Below are 17,499 nucleotides of genomic sequence, written 5' to 3'. Positions count from 1 at the left end.
GCTGCCTCTGGGGGAAGGTATGCCCGCCTGGGCCGGTGCCTTCTGCACCTGCCGTGTAGGTCCGGAAGACACTGCACCAGCCGGGGAGCCCTCAGCCAGCTCGGAAGCCAGGATGGAGGTCACACCTGTGTGTTAAAGAGGCTTCTGCCTCCTTTGTGTCCTAGTAAAGACTACAAAGAAGGTAAGAGCTTGCTTTCTAGCCTCAATACAGAAAAGAGGGCAACAGACAGAGTTCTTACTCGGGAAGTAAGTGCAGGTTTGGTTTGCGGGCGGAGGGCAGAGGAAGCCCCCGGTACCGACTCACCCAGGGAGGTCTTTGCTGTGTGTGTTTTGAGGTTCATTTAGTGGGAAGGTAAATAATGCCATTTTTTTCTTTTTGAAGATTTTCTTTATTTTAGAAAGAGCACAGGGGCACACGGGCACACAGCAAGCCCAGGAATGGGGTGGCGGGTGGAGGGAGAGAATGCAAAGCAGACTCGGTGCTCAGTGCAGAGCCACGCAGGGCTGCATCTCAAGACCTGGAGGTCGTAACCTGAGCAGGAGCCAAGAGTCTGGCGCTCAGCCGTCTGAGCCACCCAGGCACCCGCCGACATTTTTTTTTTTTTTTTATGAAAATGTCAGATATGGATGATGCTAAGTCAAATCCTAGAAGGGCAGAGGTCTCACTTAGGTGGTGAAGATGTGCTATTTACCTGAAAAGATGGCTGGCTGGGGAATCACTAGCAGGAAAAGCGGTTACTCATTATGGGAAGGTGTCGATTCAACTACCTGAGACTACAGCAGCCCCCTTTTCCACGTTTGGTTTTATGAACCTTTCACTTCTGCCCTTGAGAAGCATTTTAGTTCTCCTTTCCATTCATTTTTCCTAGTGACTTCTAGAATGTTCTTTACAGATCTGTCGATGTACCAATTTCTTCTGTTAAGGCAACCATATGTGACACCTGTTTAGTCAGAACCTCTTCCCAATTCCTTTCTTATATGGAAACATTTTTAGAAAATATGACTTACTGATTTTTAATTATCAAAGTTAAAATAAAACTATGTAAGTTAAAAATGAAAGTTTGTCACATCAGCCCATACCAAACAGTTTGGTATGTGCTATTTGATTTTACATTTACTAACATATTTTTATATAGATGAGATCATAGTAAGCACAGTGATCTGCAATTTGCTTTTCTTCATGTAATGATTTATCTTGGGGATATTTTCATACCATTACGTAGAGATTTGCCTTGTTCTTTGTCATGGCTGAATACTCTTCCATTCAACTTCTAATCTGCCATGATGCATTTTCTTAATTCTGTACTGATAAAATACTTAAGCTGGTTATTATTTTGGGAAGAGAGAGCATGAGCAGGAAGCAGGGGAGGAGCAGAGGGAGAGGGAGAATCCTGAGCACACTCCCCACTGGGCACAGAGCCCCCACTCAGGGCCTCATGTGGGGCTCGATCTCACGACCCTGAGTTCAGGACCTTATAAGGACACTTATCCCATCCTTTTAATATTTTTTTTTAAAGATTTTATTTATTTATTTGACAGACAGAAATCACAAGTAAGCAGAGAGGCAGGCAGAGAGAGAGGAGGAAGCAGGCTCCCCGCTGAGCAGAAAGCCCGATGCGGGGCTCGAACCCAGGACCTGGGATCATGACCCGAGCCGAAGGCAGTGGCTTTAACCCACTGAGCCACCCAGGCGCCCCTATCCCATCCTTTGATCACCACTCTCATGACTTCACCTAAACCTAATGACCTTCCAAAAGCCCCACTTCCAAATACCATCACATTGAGAGTTACGACTTTAATTTGTAAATTTATGGGGGACACATTCAGTTCGCAGCAGTGATGTGTTTAGATGGTGTGTCTTCTACTGCCTCCTAAATTTGAGCCAGGAATATGTTTTTGGCTATGATTTTTTTTAAGATCTTATTTATTTATTTGACAGAGAGAGAGAGAGATCACAAGTAGGCATAGAGCGGGCAGAGAAAGCGAGGGAAACAGGCTTCCCGGTGAGCAGAGAGCCCGATGCAGGGCTCGATCCCAGGACCGTGAGATCATGACCTGAGCCGAAGGCAGACACTTTACCAAATGAGCCACACAGGCGCCCCTGGCTACTGATATTTTAAAATAAATACATCAGATACAATCTAACAACATATTGATTCTACCATATACTAAGAACACTTTAAATATCTTATTTATTATTCTCAAATATATATATATAGAGAGAGAGAGTTTATGGGAGCTTAAGGGACCAAGGCCTAGTGGAAAGCTGAGCTGGATTTCTCACCTGCATCCGTGCACTCCCAAACCCCACCACTTTAGCACAAAACGTGTCTCCACAGGCAAGTCACTGATTATCAAAACAAGTTGTAAGTGCGTTAGTGAGCTCAATCATTGCTGATGCTCCTTTCAGCTCTCAAATTGTTCAGGTATCTGGAGAAAGTTGGGTTGATTTGGTCATGATGGATACTCATTTTGACCCATTACTCAGATTCTGGTTTCATGATTTCTCTTATATCTGGGAAACATTTTGCTTATCCATACAAAAGAGATCATAGTCTTTTTCTCTTTATTTAGTCAAATAAGTTAACCAACATAAGCAAGGTGAGACTTTTCCTTGATTTTCAAGGGAAAACATAATAACTCTTTGACAATCCCCATTACATTAACCTTTAAAAATAGAGGAAGTAGAGTGGGGTAGATGTGAGGGAGGGGGGAATAGAGAAGTGGAATCTGCTTTCGACATTAACTCAGTAGGTCTCACGTTGCTTCCTGAAAAGGAGCTAGAGAAGGATTGGTCTTTGTTGTGTAAAAATAAATGTGGTGATAAATAAATATGGTAAAAATAAAAAAAAAGTTTATTCAATTAATATTTATTAAATTCCTGCCACATGTCAGACCCATGCTGATTTCTAGAGGTATAATGATGAATTTGCTCACACATAGTTTTTGCTCTCAAGGAAATGATAGTCTAATGGTAGAGAGATGCAAAATAGGAAACTATGTTATTGCCGAGATGGGGACGTGAATAGGATATTCAGGAGCTCACAGGAGGCGCCTGTCAAAGTGGCTTCCCTAAGGTGATGCCCAAAGTGAGCCTTAAGGAAATCAGTAAAGTTGGGGCGCCTGGGTGGCTCAGTGGGTTAAAGCCTCTGCCTTTGGCTCAGGTCATAGTCTCAGGGTACTGGGATCGAGCCCTACATCAGGCTCTCTGCTCAGCAGGGAGCCTGCTTCGCCCTTTCCCTCTGCCTGCCTCTCTGCCTACTTGTGATCTCTCTCTCTCTGTAAAATAAATAAATAAAATTAAAAAAAAAAAAGGAATCAGTAAAGTTAGACAAGTTAACCAAGAAGGGTGGGATAGGAGGAATATTCCAAGTCAGAACAAAAACCATCGGTCATGGTGGTCAAAGAGCAGAGTTTGAAGAAAAGGGAGAAGAGAGATGAGGCTGGCAGGGTAAGCTTTTAGGGAGATGAGTTCTGTTTGTGGTACATGGATTCTGAGGCAGCCTGGTGAAAGTTTAACAGGAAGGTGAGTATGTGGGGCTGACGTATATGGATAATCTGGGTTAGAGTTACAGATTTGAGAGGTGGGAAGTGGTAGTTGCATATTAATTCACTCATCCAGGGACCATGTTCCAAGTGAGGAGACCTGACATTTGAGGCTAGAAGACAAATAAAAATGGATATTTAAAAGACAGAGAAAAGTGAGCTCAAGAAGGAGAGAGATAGAGAGGTAGAGCAAAGGCAAGGGTGTCCGGCATTGTGGAAACCCAAGGAATAGAGTTTTGATCAAGGTGGGGCTTGTGGAAACAGATGATTTTGCTGTTTGGGCAAGGTAAGGACTGAGATGAAGATGAAGGCATTGGAGACAACAGCATGAAAGGTTTTGATCAATAGGTAAGATGAAAAAATGGTCTGGAGAGGATTTAAGGAGAAAATATGTAGTCTACTCGCGAGAGAAGTCTGAATGAGAAGACAAGGGGGACCGGCTGGCAGCTGGAGAGATACAAGAATCAAAGGATGATGAGCCTGAAGAGTTCTGAGATAGGAAGAGAAGAGACTTCAGGATGTTTCTAGACTGAAAAGGAAAAGCTAGCAGAAAGGCTGGAAACATGGGAGAGAGGTGAGAGGACCAGTGGAATTTTCAGGGGGAGGAACACTCATGCACGGACACTGCAGAGGCGGGGAAAGTACTCTCAGATGATAGTCTCATGGTTTTTACGATGTGGGAGACAAGGTCCATAGATAACTTGGTCTATCTGAACTAGTTCTGTCTGAATTCCCTTCTTTCAGAGTCCCTCTTCCTTTTGTCAGCAAACAACTCGTTCTCCCTCTGACCTGCTATCTGTGTCCCACAGAAGACTTGAACCTACACTATGGGAAGTGGTACCTCAACCCAACATCACTTTGCTTTCCAGAACACAGAGAAAGGTATGTGTTTCCCATTCCCCAAACCAGCTGTAAGTATCCCAAAGCCTACACTGGATAGAGGGGCTTCTCAGGATGGAAGAAGGAACCATTATATTTCTCCTCGGGCAACTCTTGAAAATCAGCTTCTCCTCCTTATGACGAGACCACCAGAATGTCAGCTGAATATCATAGGAGCTGATGAACTATATTTGACGGAGTTAAATTGTACTGAGGAGTCAGTGTTGTCCTCGAGGGGTTATCCCAAATTATACATGCACCAGTCAATGAAATACCATTGGGCAATTAGCAGATGAAGGAGCATTTCAGGGGGAGGCTTCGGTATGTACAAGGGTCATGAGGTAGAAAAGGACAGTCATGTTCGAGGAACTGAATGGTCTGATGCGAACGAGAGGGAGGATGGCATGACATGAGGAGTCTGTCGAGGTAGGCAGAGACCAGATCACTCGGGATCTGTAGGAATTTAACTTTATCCTAAAGGTGTGAAGAACCATTGAAGAATTCAAAATAGGGAGTTTAGAGTAACATACACACATTTAAAGATTTAAAGGCCTCCGGCTTCTGTGAAGGAGGGATCAGAGGGAGTAAGAGTAGAAGGAGGAACAGTCCACAGGCCACTAAAGTCGTCAAGCGGAAGATGATGATACCTTGTACCAGAGTCTGGGCAGCAGGGATGGAGGGAAGAGGGTGAAACCCAACAACGTCCAGGAGGTCGAAGTGACGGGATCCAGCTGTGGGTGTGTGGGGTGAAGGAGAAGGATGGACCAAGAATGACTTCCGCTGGGGCGCCTGGAAGGCTTAGTCGTTAAGCATCTGCCTTCGGCTCAGGTCATGACCCCAGGGTCCTGGACCGAGCCCCGCATCGGGCTCCCTGCTCAGCGGGAGGCCTGCTTCTCCCTCTCCCACTCCCCCTGCTTGAGTTCCCTCTCTTGCTGTGTCTCTCTCTGTCAAATAAATAAATTTTTTAAAAAAATCTTTAAAAATTAAAAAAAAAAAAAAAAGAATGACTTCTGGTTTCCTGGCTAGCAAGACAGGGCAGGAATTAATGCCAGTGACTGACATCAAGACAGTGGAGGAGAACCAAGTCTGACTAGAGGGAAGATGAGGCTTTCATCCATGTTAGGGTTGAGGCGTCCACCAGACATGCAGGTAGAAGTACCGAGAAGGTGGTGCCTAGTCACATCGGCATTTTGGAGGCAGGTGGGCTGGAAAGATACGGCCTGAAGGCATCAGAATGTTATGTGGTCGCTGAGACCATGGGACCCCGAAGCACCCTGGAGGGAGAGTAAAGACAGATCAGAAATCAGAGCTTAGGACAGAGCCATGAAGGGCTCCAGGGCTTGAGCACCAGGTCCAAGAGCGTGAGTCAGTGAAGGAGGCCGCGGAGAGGCAGCCAAAGCTGTAGGAGGAAAGCAAGGGGAATAGTGACAACACTTGTTCGTCTTGGCTTCAGCATCTCTGTAAGCTCGTGGCTTCCTTGCGGTCTCGCTTTGCAATGTGTCCCAGGGTCATTTTGCACCTTCTTGGCCCCAGGAGTAGCTGCTCCTTTCTTAGGGTGTGGGGTGATCATTGCTTCCTGGTTGGCCTATACTTTCTATACCTTCTCAGTGAACAAATCCAGAAAACATGTATTATTTGGAAGAAAAAACCCACCATGAGCAATTTATACTCAGGAACACAATATTTTTACTTAACAGCCTCGATATTATATCTATCATTTTATTAAAAATCTTTTTTCCTAGTGACATTAAAATAGTGTTATTTACTCTATCCTACCATGTATAAATAATAGTTTCAGAATACTAACAATGCTATTATAAACAATGTGATCCCTGAAAATTCTTTTAGATTTCTGTGAAGTTCTTTTTGTCCTTTGGATACATTCTAGGGAATGTACAAATTATTGTACTAGGGATGTACAAATTATTGAATTCTCAAGTCGTTTGAAATAACTCCTGTCTGTGTTTCTAACTTATGTAAGGTTAGATTCACTTGTTTAACATTCGCTTTTTTTGAGAGAGAGCGAGAGAAGGAGAGCGCATGTGTGCATTGTGGGGGAGGAGAAAAGGTGGAGGGAGAGAGAATCTTAAGTAGGCTCAGTGCTCAGCTTGGAGACAGACACCGGCTCAATCTCACCACTCTGAGATTATTACCTGAGCCCAAATCAAGACTTGAATGCTTAACTGACTGAACCACCCAGGCACCCCCTAAACTTTTGCTTTTAATCTTTGGGGATTGATTTACTTTTCACTTTGCTTTGAATTTGTTTTATAACTTTGTAAAGCATTTATTTTTTTTTTTTTTTTGTAAAGCATTTATATAACTCCTGTCCCAATTATCTGTTGCTATATAACAAACTATCCCAAAACTTAGTGGCTTAGGATGACCATTTTCTCTGCCCGTGATTTTGTGGGTCTAGAATTTGCAAAGGGCCCAGTTGGGTGGTTTGTCCATGATTCTCTGGGTAGCTGGGCCTGGAAGCTCTTGTTTTTGTTTTTAAGATTTTATTTATTTATTAGAGAAAGAGAACACATGAGCAGGTGGGAGAGACAGAGGGAGAGGTAGAAGCAGACTCTCCCTGAGCAGGGACCCTGACATGGGGCTCCATCCCAGGACCCTGAGATCATGACCTGAACCAAAGGCAGATGCTTAACTGACTGAGCCACCCAGATGCCCCTAGAGATTTTAATTGTAAAGTAATCTCAGCACCCAGCCTGGAGCTCAAACTCCCAGCCCTGAGATCAAGAGTTGCATGCTCTCGGGGTGCCTGGCTGGCTCAGTTGGTGGAACATGTGACTTTTGATCTCAGGGTTGTGAGTTCAAGCCCCACACTGGGCATGGAGCCTACTTTAAAAAAAAAAAATGAAGGAAAGAAAAGACAAAAAAAAGAGTCACATGCTCTCCTGACTACGCCAGCCAGGCACCCCTAGAGGCTTACTTCTACGACAGCTGTTTATTTGCTGTCCAGTGCCCTGTGGGTCCTGCCTCTCTCCACGTGGTTGCCTCGTCCTTAACACGGGGTTTGAACAGCCAGGCCCATCTGTAACTTGTACCCTCGGGTCTAGCACACAAAACTGGAGCAAGAGGAGCCCCCGTGTGTCAGATTGTTCTATTGGGAAGGAGGGGGGGGAGGGTCTTGGACCACGGCCCCCATCTCTCAGTTAAAGGGAGCCCAGCCCTCTGACAGGCCTGGGCGGGAGAGAAAGGTAAGAAGGAGGCATCGCCTGCTCTCTCAGCCCTGAGCAGTGGAGCAAGACGGAGGATCGAAATGCATCTGGTTGGCAGTCCATCCCTGCAGACGTTGAAGCAAGGTGTTAGCCAAGAACGTTGTCACAGAGCTGGGGTGGCCCCGATACTCTCCGGTATCGCTTCCCCTTCGCTGCATATGAGAATCCTGTGCGGAGCTCGTGAAACCTGGAGATCCCTGGGTGCCCTGTGGAGAGTCTAGTGCCGTAGGTCTCGGCGAGGTCCAGGTGGCCGTGCTTCCCTTTGGTTTCTAGAAGGTCTGTAGCACTCACTCAGGACGTTGCCCTCACTGCTTCGAACACGGATTCACAGAGGTCAGTCTGTAGAGCGTCAGCCTCATCTCTTAGGGTTTGGTAAGTGCCTTTCAGAAGTAGCTACGGTTTGACATTTTGGGTCATAGGAAGTCACGTTCAGTTCTGCTTACGTTCCTCCCTGGTTCTCCTTTCCCACTCCCCCAGCGACGTTCCTCCTAGAGAAATCAGCCCCAATTCTATTAGCTCCCTAATGCAAGCTAAATATATTAAATCAATCTGTCTACTGCTCACGAGGTTGACCTGAATTAACCTGCAGGGTTTCCTTTTTAATCCCGCTTTATCCACAAATACTCCATTCATCACCGCTGGCACATTCAGGCCCAGGAGCTTAAGAAGAACCTCATTATTTATGTGAACAGCTGCTCTCTTCTCCTGACCCCGGGGCCTGAAGCTCACAGGAAGAAGGAAGCCTCCTCGCGCCACCCTGTGGACGCGGTCACCCAGCACAGGTCGGGGCAGAAGAAGCCCAAAGGCAGATCTGACAGTCAGTGCCGTCCCCCAAGTAGCACGACTGACGGGGACACTGGCAGCCCGCGGGGCTGTCACAAGTCTGGAGATAGCAAGCACACAGCCCAGCAAGCACTTGCTGCCACCCAGCATTCTAGGCGGTCATCTGTGTGTTCGTTGTTTGTTTTCCCCAGTCCCCTAGTCCATCCCGCTTTCCAGATGGGGACACTGAGTCCCAAGAAGGTAAAATTCCTGGGAAGCCACATAGCCAATGAGGGCATTTCCAGGCCTAGAACCCAGGACACCTGATATCCAGTCTGTTATTATAATGTCACAGTGTCCCCCCACCTTCCACCCCCGCATTATCTCACTCTTCAAGGATGCCTCGAGCTTGAAACCTCCCCAGGTTGCATTTCTTGAGAATCCTGGCAATCCAACCTTCCACCTCTACACTTAGCCTTTTCGGCAAAAAGTAGGAATACCACTAAACCTCCAATGACAGTATGATCATGAGGTAAGGATGAAGGCGGGGTCGGGGGTGGGAATGGGGAAAGGAACCTCCCAGCCAGTGGTCAGGCAAATCCTCCCTACCGGCAGCAATGGTTGGCTCTTTCCCATCGTCTTGCCCCCACATTACAGTAGGAGAGGGGCCCTTCGCCTCCCCACTGGCCGGGGGAGTCCCGGCTCACAGGCTCACTCCTCCTTCCCTGTCACAGCCTTCAGGGCAGCAGCCCTCATCCAGAGATGGTACCGGCGCTACATGGCGCGCCTGGAGATGAGGCGGCACTGCACCTGGCGCATCTTCCAGTCCATAGAGTACGCAGGACAGCAGGACCAGGTCAAGGTGTGCGGGATGGGGGTGTGGAGTCACCGGCACTCTGTCTTCCAGCCCAGGGGCCCCAGGGGTGCAGCTGATCGGGAACCCCCCCCCAACTTCTCTTTGCGCTCATCTCTGAAGCCGAGTCTCTGCTTCTCCTGCAGCTCCATGACTTCTTCAGCTACCTTGTGGATCACTTTACCCCCAGCAGCAACCACGAGCGTGAGTAGAGCTGCCATGCAGCACAACCTCTTGTCTCGGGCTTGTAGATATCAGACGGGAGGGGGTGGCAGAGGGTGCACAGACCCGGTGACAGCCAGGGAGTGAGCAGGGAGGTTGACGAATCAGTGGCAGCTTCTGGGTTCTCCCAGGAGCACACCCGGATGCAAGAATAGGAATTCAGGGAAGGGAAAGCCGGCAATAAAGTGCATGTGGCAGGGAGGGGTGCTACTAAGCCAGCAACTCAGTGTGCCTGGGAAACAGTGCAAAATGCATGCCTTGGAATGACCCCATGGAAGGCGGCAACTAGAGTCTCCATATGTCAACTCCCGAGGCTCCCTGGTTGAAGGCTGCTGGGCAGGAGGGATCGGAAAGGTTGTTAATTCCGCAGCGTTTCTGGCCTGCTGAGCTCCCAGGCCAGAGATGGCAGAGGCTGGAGGTGGACCCTTGCTGGGAGGGCCCTGGAAGTTCTAAGGGCTTCTGCCACACTCACTGTGTGCACCAGAAATGCCTGTGAGCTCCCCCCCCAACCTGCCCCAAGGCTTTTCCTTTTGCTTTTTTTTTAACAAGCCTCAGCTCCTAAATTTCTGTTCTAAGTCTGGCAAATCGCCATCTTTTAAAATAAAAGTCAAAGGGAATTGACATAAAAGCATAACCTCTACCTTCCGCCCACCTGAATCTGTTGTCACTTTCCCGTCCCTTTCTCCTCTCTGGCATTGGAGCTGATGCCAGACTGGCGCTCTCCACGTCCAGCATTGTCCAGGGAACGACTGTGTTGCCCATGGACGGCCCATCTGATCGCAAGCGGGCCTCCCCTCTCTGTCCTGACCAGGAGACTTCCTGAACCGCATGTTCACTGAGGAGAGATTCCCCCAGGACACTGAGATACAGAAGCCCAGCGACTATGAATCCATAGAGGTCCCAGACAATTACACAGGGCCACACCTCGCCTTCCCGCTCCTTCCCGACCACGCGACTGCCCTGGTGGAAGCTTTCAGACTGAGACAAGTAAGCTCACTCTGGGGCACCTGCTCTCCACCAACTCCGTGTGGGATGTAGAGGGAGGCCAGACCCAATGCAAGAGGAGTAGCCCCGGGTTTAGGGTGTTGGTGTCATGGCGCCACTAGAGAGAGTCCGTGCTCCCTTTGCTTGGCCAGGACCTTGTAAAGTCAAGAAGCCAGTTTTTATGCACTGAAAACCTCACCTCGGAATCATGTAATCTTTCTTTGTCGTACATCCCACAGACAATTCCTGAGCACTGCTGTGTGCGGGCCCTGATCTGGGCACGGGGCACCACAGCAATGATCAAGACAGACAGAAATTCCCGCCCTCACAGGGCTCAAGTTCCAGGGGGGAGACAGACAACTGATAACAAAATAACAACAAATAAGTAGGTTCTGTAGTATATTAGAAGGCAATTAGAGCTGTATAAATGAATAAACTAAGTTCTAGGTAGGAGAGATGTCAATTTATAGAGTCATCTTGGAAGGCGCCATGGAAAAGGTGATTTCCAAGTCAAGGTCAAAGGTGGTGAGGAAATGCACTGTGGGGATGTCTCCAGAAAAATGTTCTAGACAGAACAGATGGAAAGGCCACGAGATAGGACCTTGCCTGGATGGCTTGGGGACCTCAGGAAGGCCGCTGTGGCTGGTGAGGAGGGGTCAGGGAGGACAGGGAATGGAGGAAGAGAGGAGGGTGTGGGCTCTTCTCAAAGAGATAGGAAGACACTGGGCATCGGAATGACATAATCTGGCTTGCTTTTTAAGATAATCCTTCTGTTTTCTGAATAGAGGGTAGGTAGGGAGCAAGGGGTAGAGGTAGGGAGACCAGTCAAGGTCCTGCCATGCTCCAGGCAAAAGGTGACAGTGGCTTGAAACCCCAGTGGTAGAGGCGGAGGTGGTGAGAAGTGGTCAGATTCTGATTCTACGCCCGATTCCAGCCCTTTCTTCCATGTGAAGGGAGCTCATTGCGGGAGGAGCTGGGATGGTTTTCCCTGTGAGGTCAGGATTACTCGGTACCGTCGACATGCGTGCAGCTGCTCACACCTCACGGAGACAAGGCCTCCCTCCCCAGTGGAAGGCAGAGAGGGCTTTGGTGGAGCTGGCAGGAGAGAGGAAACCAGCTCAGTGTTTGGAGACGACGGAAGGCAGGAAGCAGAGCAGAAGATGGGTGAAGAAGAGAGGACCCAGGCATGGGGCCCCAGGGTCCCTCTTGGGGTCTCGGGTGACTGGAGTCAGCAGGCGGGGGAAGCGAGGCGCAGGTGGCGGCAGGGGTGTCAGCGCCGCTCTGCCCCCCCCCACCCCCCGGTAGCAGCTGCACGCTCGCTACGTCTTGAACCTTCTGCACGAGACCAGGAAGCACCTGGTGCAGCTGCCGAACATCAACCGGGTCTCCACCCGGTACAGCGAGGAGGTCACCGTGTGCGGTAAGCGCGGGCCGGAGCTGGCTGCACGAGCTGGACGCCAGCGGGAGAGCCCGGGACCGGGACGGGTGGGGCGGGAGGGGTGGAGGCTGGAGGGGTGGAGGCTGGAGGGGTGGAGGCTGGAGGGGGGCTGCGTGGACAGCGCTCGCGCATGCGCCCCAGTGTGCGGAAACATGCGGTGCAGGTGCAGCGAAGGGCTGCGGGGCCAGAGGGCGTGGGCTCTGCTTTCCCAGGCGATGCAGCCCCTTCCACCCACAGAGGGTCTCCTGCCGGACAGAAATCCCGTCTGTCGTGATTCTTTCCACGTCCTGAGGTTTTCATTCATGTTGACACACCTGGTGGGGACCGATGTCCCCCGTCGTGCGGGGTGCGGACTATAGGACACCCGATTGTCACCTGGCTCTCCGAGGCCCACACGCAACCTGCGCTTGGATCTTGCTTGCCCTGGAATGTCCTTAAATTTTTTAAATTTAATTTCCAACGTTTGAAAATTGGAGGATTTCATGTTAAAATACAGATTTCCAACACCTGTTGAAAACTCTCCTAACCCGGGCCCATAAGTGAGTGACGGTTTCCTACCTTGGGTCGGGCAGGACTCTCTCCAGGTCTCACTGGAGTGGGCAGCCCCGCCCTGTTCTGTCCTAGCTTTGCTTCCTTCACCCTTTATGATAATCACGTAGAAAGCCAGCACTGTGTTTTCTGATTTCAGTATTAACTGTTCCCGCAGCAGGGGAAATTAATATTTATCCCTCTCTTACATACGGAAAAATGAGTGACTATCGCTTTGTCAGATTTTTCTGGGTATTTTCCTTTTTGTAGTAAAAATGAGACCCAGTGGTAAGGACCCATAGAAACTGATGTTCTCTTTCTGTCTTTGTTAGGAGACTTACATGGCCAGCTGGATGACTTAATATTTATATTTTATAAGGTAGGAATGTTTAAGATCCTGTCTTTTTTTTTTTTTTAAAGATTTTATTTATTTATTTGACAGAGAGAGATCACAAGTAGACGGAGAGGCAGGCAGAGAGAGAGGGAAGCAGGCTACCCGCTGAGCAGAGAGCCCGATGCGGGACTCGATGCGGGACTCGATCCCAGTACCCTGAGATCATGACCTGAGCTGAAGGCAGCGGCTTAACCCACTGAGCCACCCAGGCGCCCCTTAAGATCCTGTCTTAACCTGAGGCTTACTCTGGAAGTTCAAATACAGTATCTATGAAACAAATGCTTAAGTATTGCTTGGATTTTTAAAATATTATTTTAAATTATTAAAAAAGAATACATGGTAGCAAATACATAATATAAAAGATAGCACTGTATTATATTTTAGTATGCTTTTGTAAACTGTTTTAAAAATCTAGGGTTAATAGGGGCGCCTGGGTGGCTCAGTACTTAAGCGTCTGCCTTCAGCTCAGGTCCTGATCCAGAGGTTCTGGGATCGAGCCCCGCATCAGGCTCCCTGCTCCGTGGGAAGCCTGCTTCTCCCTCTCCTACTCTCCCTGCTTGTATTCCCTTTCTTGCTATATCTCTCTCTGTCAAATAAATAAATAAAATCTTTTTTTAAAAAAGATCTGAGGTTAAAAAAGAGAACAAATCATTATTTAGTGATTGATTTCCTTTTCCCCAAATAAAGAAAATTGGGGCGCCTGGGTGGCTCCGTCAGTTAAGTGTCTGCCTTCAGCTCAGGTCATGATCTCAGGGTCCTGAGATCGAGTCCCACATCGGACTCCCTGCTCCCTGCTCAGCTGCTTCTTCCTCTGCCTCTCCGCCCTCCCTCCCCCAGCTTGTGCTCTCTCTCTCTTGCTTACTCTCTCTCAAAATATAAACAAAATCTTTAAAAAAAAAAAAGGTGATTATCAAAGCACCTGAAAGCTATTTTCTTATCCATTTTTAGTTATAAAATGTAGAACATGTAACAACATAGATGAATGTTCTACTAATGTAATGTCGCTTTATATATACTGTGCTTCCCAAGGCATCTTCCCACTTAATGTTTTGTTTAATCCTGAGGAATCTGACTGCTATTGTTGTTATTACTAAAGATATCGTGGCCAGGAGTCCCTGGGTGACTCAGTAGGTTGAGTGTCTGACTCTTGATTTGGCTCATGTCATGGTTTCTGGGTTATGGGATTGAGCCCCGAGTTGGGTTCTGCACTCAGTGGGGAGTCTGCTTAAGATTCTCTCTCTGCCTCTCCTGTCCCTTCCCCTGCTCATGGGTGTATGTGCTCTCTCTCTCTCAAATAAATGAAAACATCTTAAAAAAAAAAAAAAGATGCTGTGGCCAAAACTTAAAACTGGCCTTTCAGTCACAAGTTTAGCGTCCTTTGCCCATACCACATGGAAAGACTCTGGCTTTGTAAAAAGCACTTATTTTGATGAGGATGTCAAAACCTCAGCCCTGCTAGAAAGCAACTGTAAAACCAGTAAAAAAGTAATTCCAGCTTTAATTGACAATTCACATTTGCAGGAGAGCCAGAAAACACAGAATTGGTGTTCAATTTGACGTTAGCTGTCAAATACACACCAGCTCATCCTGATTTCCTATTCCCTTCCTTTGTTGCTGGCTCTCGGACTTGTCTTCTCATCGGGAAGAATGGCCTCCCGTCACCAGAGAGGGCCTATGTCTTCAATGGTGACTTTGTGGACCGAGGCAAGGATTCAGTAGAGATCCTGATGGTTCTTTTCGCCTTCATGTTGGTCTACCCGAAAGAGTTCCATCTCAACCGAGGAAACCATGAGGACTATATGGTGAACTTACGGTAACAAACCAAACATGCTTGGGTATTTGACGTTTACTTGTGGTTACATAAAAAGTTATTTTCTTAGAGCTTCTGAGGTGTTAGGTGCCTTTTAAAAGCAGTTTCCCAATTTTATAAAGGAATACAAAATGTCTGACATTTAAAGTATTTCTTTAAAACTTACACGTTATCCTACTCCTAATAAAACCATTAAATGTTTTTCACATATCCATACTCTTTAGAAAAGATAAGAAATACAGATAAGCAAAAGGATGAAAATAAAAATATCCCATAATTTCCTGAACTGAGATAATGCTACAATTGTAAGCATTTTGGCAATTATTCCTCAGTCTCTTTTCTATGTATTTAAGTATATGTATATAGAATATGAATTTTTATAAACATTAAACTATAGCATGACAGTTGTCACTGATATAATATCTGTTTTTTCCTTTTAATCTAGATATGGCTTTACCAAGGAAGTGATGCATAAATATAAGGTGGGCGACCTTTGAAAGCAAAAATCTCTTAGTTCAGATATGTGGAGTGTATCATTCGAAACTTAGTATCTTCCTAATATCATTTTCCAGACACATGGCAAGAAAATACTAAAAACACTGCAGGATGTTTTCTGTTGGCTTCCTCTGGCCACTCTGGTTGATGAGAAAGTCCTGATTCTTCATGGCGGAGTGTCAGACATGACTGACCTGGAGCTTTTGGCTAAACTAGACAGGCACAAGGTACTGACTGAGTAATGAAGTAGTGCGTATTTCACCATAATTTAACCCAGTTAATAATAATAACAACCCAGTTGGTAATAATTTAATCCAGTCTCACAAGGGCGCATAAAACAAATGTTGTCTTGCATGCTGACTCCGGGTGACTAATAAGGGCTGTCAAGAGAAGCCATTAAACCATTCAAAGGAGAAAAATTAAAAATCCACATCTGGGGGCAAGGAGCAAGTATGCTGTGATCCATTATGATGTTTGCTATGGACGCGAGAGTGGGGAGTGGCAATGAGAGCCTTCTATTTGCCATCCCTGATCTAGACAGTTCTAATACCCCTCCAGCACTGCACGTGGAGAGCTTCCATTTCTCAAATAACTCAGTTAAACTCAACCAATGTGTGTGTGAGTGCCTACTTCATGCAGGGAGGATACTATTGGCAGGTAGATGAAGATCAATTCCAAATTAAACTCAACAGCTATTTTTTTTTTTAAAGAATTTGTTTATGTATTTAACAGAGAAAGAGAGAGAGAGAGATCACAAGCAGGCAGAGAGGCAGGCAGAGAGAGGGAGGGAAGCAGGCTTCCTGCTGAGCAGAAAGCCCAATGCGGGGACCGATTCGGGGCTCGATCCCAGGACTCGGAGATCATGACCTGAGTCTAAGGCAGAGGCTTAACCCACTGAGCCAGCCAGGTGCCCCAACAGCTGTGTTTAAAGTGCTTACTTTGGGCAGGGAACGAGGTAGGAAAGATGCAGAGATAACCAGATGCTGCCTCCCGAGGGAGTTCACAAGCACCAGCAGGAGGAGGGAATGAGAGAAGAAATCCACTAAACTCCAATATGCACATCTCTATTTTCTGTTCCACTTTGGAAGTAAAAATTTAGAAAACAAAGATTCCATTTTCATTTAATCACAGGCTCTTGTACTTGAATGGCATCTTATGGTTTCTGGTACTCCAACTGCCCCTTTCCACACGCAGGAATCCCTATTGCAATACCCTTGACAACATTCATCCAAGCAGTTTCAAAGACAGAGAACTCTTTACCACCAGGCCAGTGTGCTTTGGGCAACTCTAATTAATCTAAGTCTGTATTATATGAGACATAAACGAAAGAGCATGGCTTTGGAATTAGACAAACCTGGGTTTGAGCCTTGGAGCATGCACATTGTAGCTGGTAAGGCAGCTTCATTTTACTAGATTATCCAAGAACCAAGCCTTCTTATGTCTTGTTACTCTGCTATCCTTAGGGCGTCTTTTCCCATGCCCTCATCTTTGCAGGCCAAGATAGCTTGGCACCACATCTGTGTTCCAAGCAATAGAGTAGAGGAAGGAAGGGGGTAAAAATTTTCCTGCCCTTTAAAGACACAGGAAAGAAGTTGCATACATCTCTTCTGCTCTCATGCCATTGTTGAGAAAATGGTTCCATGACTACACCTTGTCGGAAGGGAGGCTGGAAATGCAATCTTCTTTCTGGTTGGCCACATGCCTAACACAAAAGTTGGGGTTTCCATTCCTATGGCAAAGAAGGGGAAAATAGATTTGGGGGAGTGGTATTCTGCCACACAGATACTGAAGTAGGGAAATATGTTCTTTTTTCCTTGAGTAGACGTGGCAAGTGGTAACGCCACGGCCCATGCAGTTGGATAGATATGGAAAAAAATTCTATTTCTCCTACTTATAGAATATTACCTTGAAAAAGTTATTTATTATAACTTCAGTTTCTGAAGGTATCCTATAGGAATATGAATGACTATATCCTAGATGTTTGGAGGATTAATGAAAATGTGTGTGCATGTGCTTTGCAAAATTTGAACTTAAGTGGAAATGGTCTTAACTGCCTTTGGCTGAAGTGACAGAAAACTTCAAATGACAATGGCTTAATGATTATCTCTTCCTTCTGTAAATAAACACTGGAAGCAAGCAGTCCAGGGCTGGTAGAGTAACACCACAAAGTCACAAGCCCTGTTTCCTGCCTTCTTGTTGCTCCCCTGTGTGGCATTATGGCCCACTATGGCTACCTGAGCTCCAGCCATTGTGACCATGTTCCAGCACCATAAATTAGAGAGTAGAAGAAAGGCATGTTTCTTCCCTTTAAGGACATCCAGCTGTACACAAAATTTTTGTTCCTATTTCTGTTCAGAATTT

The 17,499-nt window shown here is 46.8% G+C and overlaps 1 protein-coding gene across 1 annotated transcript in view; it reads left to right on the top strand.

Moving 5' to 3' along the window:
* The window catches only part of PPEF2 (protein phosphatase with EF-hand domain 2), a 33,504-nt gene continuing 16,005 nt past the window's right edge, over nucleotides 1–17,499 (top strand). The window contains exons 1-10 of the mRNA XM_047719556.1: nucleotides 1–181; nucleotides 4,291–4,428; nucleotides 9,149–9,276; nucleotides 9,414–9,471; nucleotides 10,301–10,476; nucleotides 11,779–11,893; nucleotides 12,772–12,818; nucleotides 14,480–14,646; nucleotides 15,089–15,125; nucleotides 15,216–15,365. Of these exons, the coding sequence (XP_047575512.1) occupies nucleotides 4,374–4,428; nucleotides 9,149–9,276; nucleotides 9,414–9,471; nucleotides 10,301–10,476; nucleotides 11,779–11,893; nucleotides 12,772–12,818; nucleotides 14,480–14,646; nucleotides 15,089–15,125; nucleotides 15,216–15,365 (933 nt within the window). The 5' untranslated portion in view covers nucleotides 1–181; nucleotides 4,291–4,373. The remainder of the gene's footprint in view (nucleotides 182–4,290; nucleotides 4,429–9,148; nucleotides 9,277–9,413; nucleotides 9,472–10,300; nucleotides 10,477–11,778; nucleotides 11,894–12,771; nucleotides 12,819–14,479; nucleotides 14,647–15,088; nucleotides 15,126–15,215; nucleotides 15,366–17,499) is intronic.

This window comes from Lutra lutra, chromosome 2 (assembly GCF_902655055.1).
Source record: "Lutra lutra chromosome 2, mLutLut1.2, whole genome shotgun sequence".
NCBI lineage: Eukaryota > Metazoa > Chordata > Mammalia > Carnivora > Mustelidae > Lutra > Lutra lutra.
Note: the sequence above shows the minus strand (reverse complement) of the source record. Positions and strands in the feature narration are given on the sequence as shown.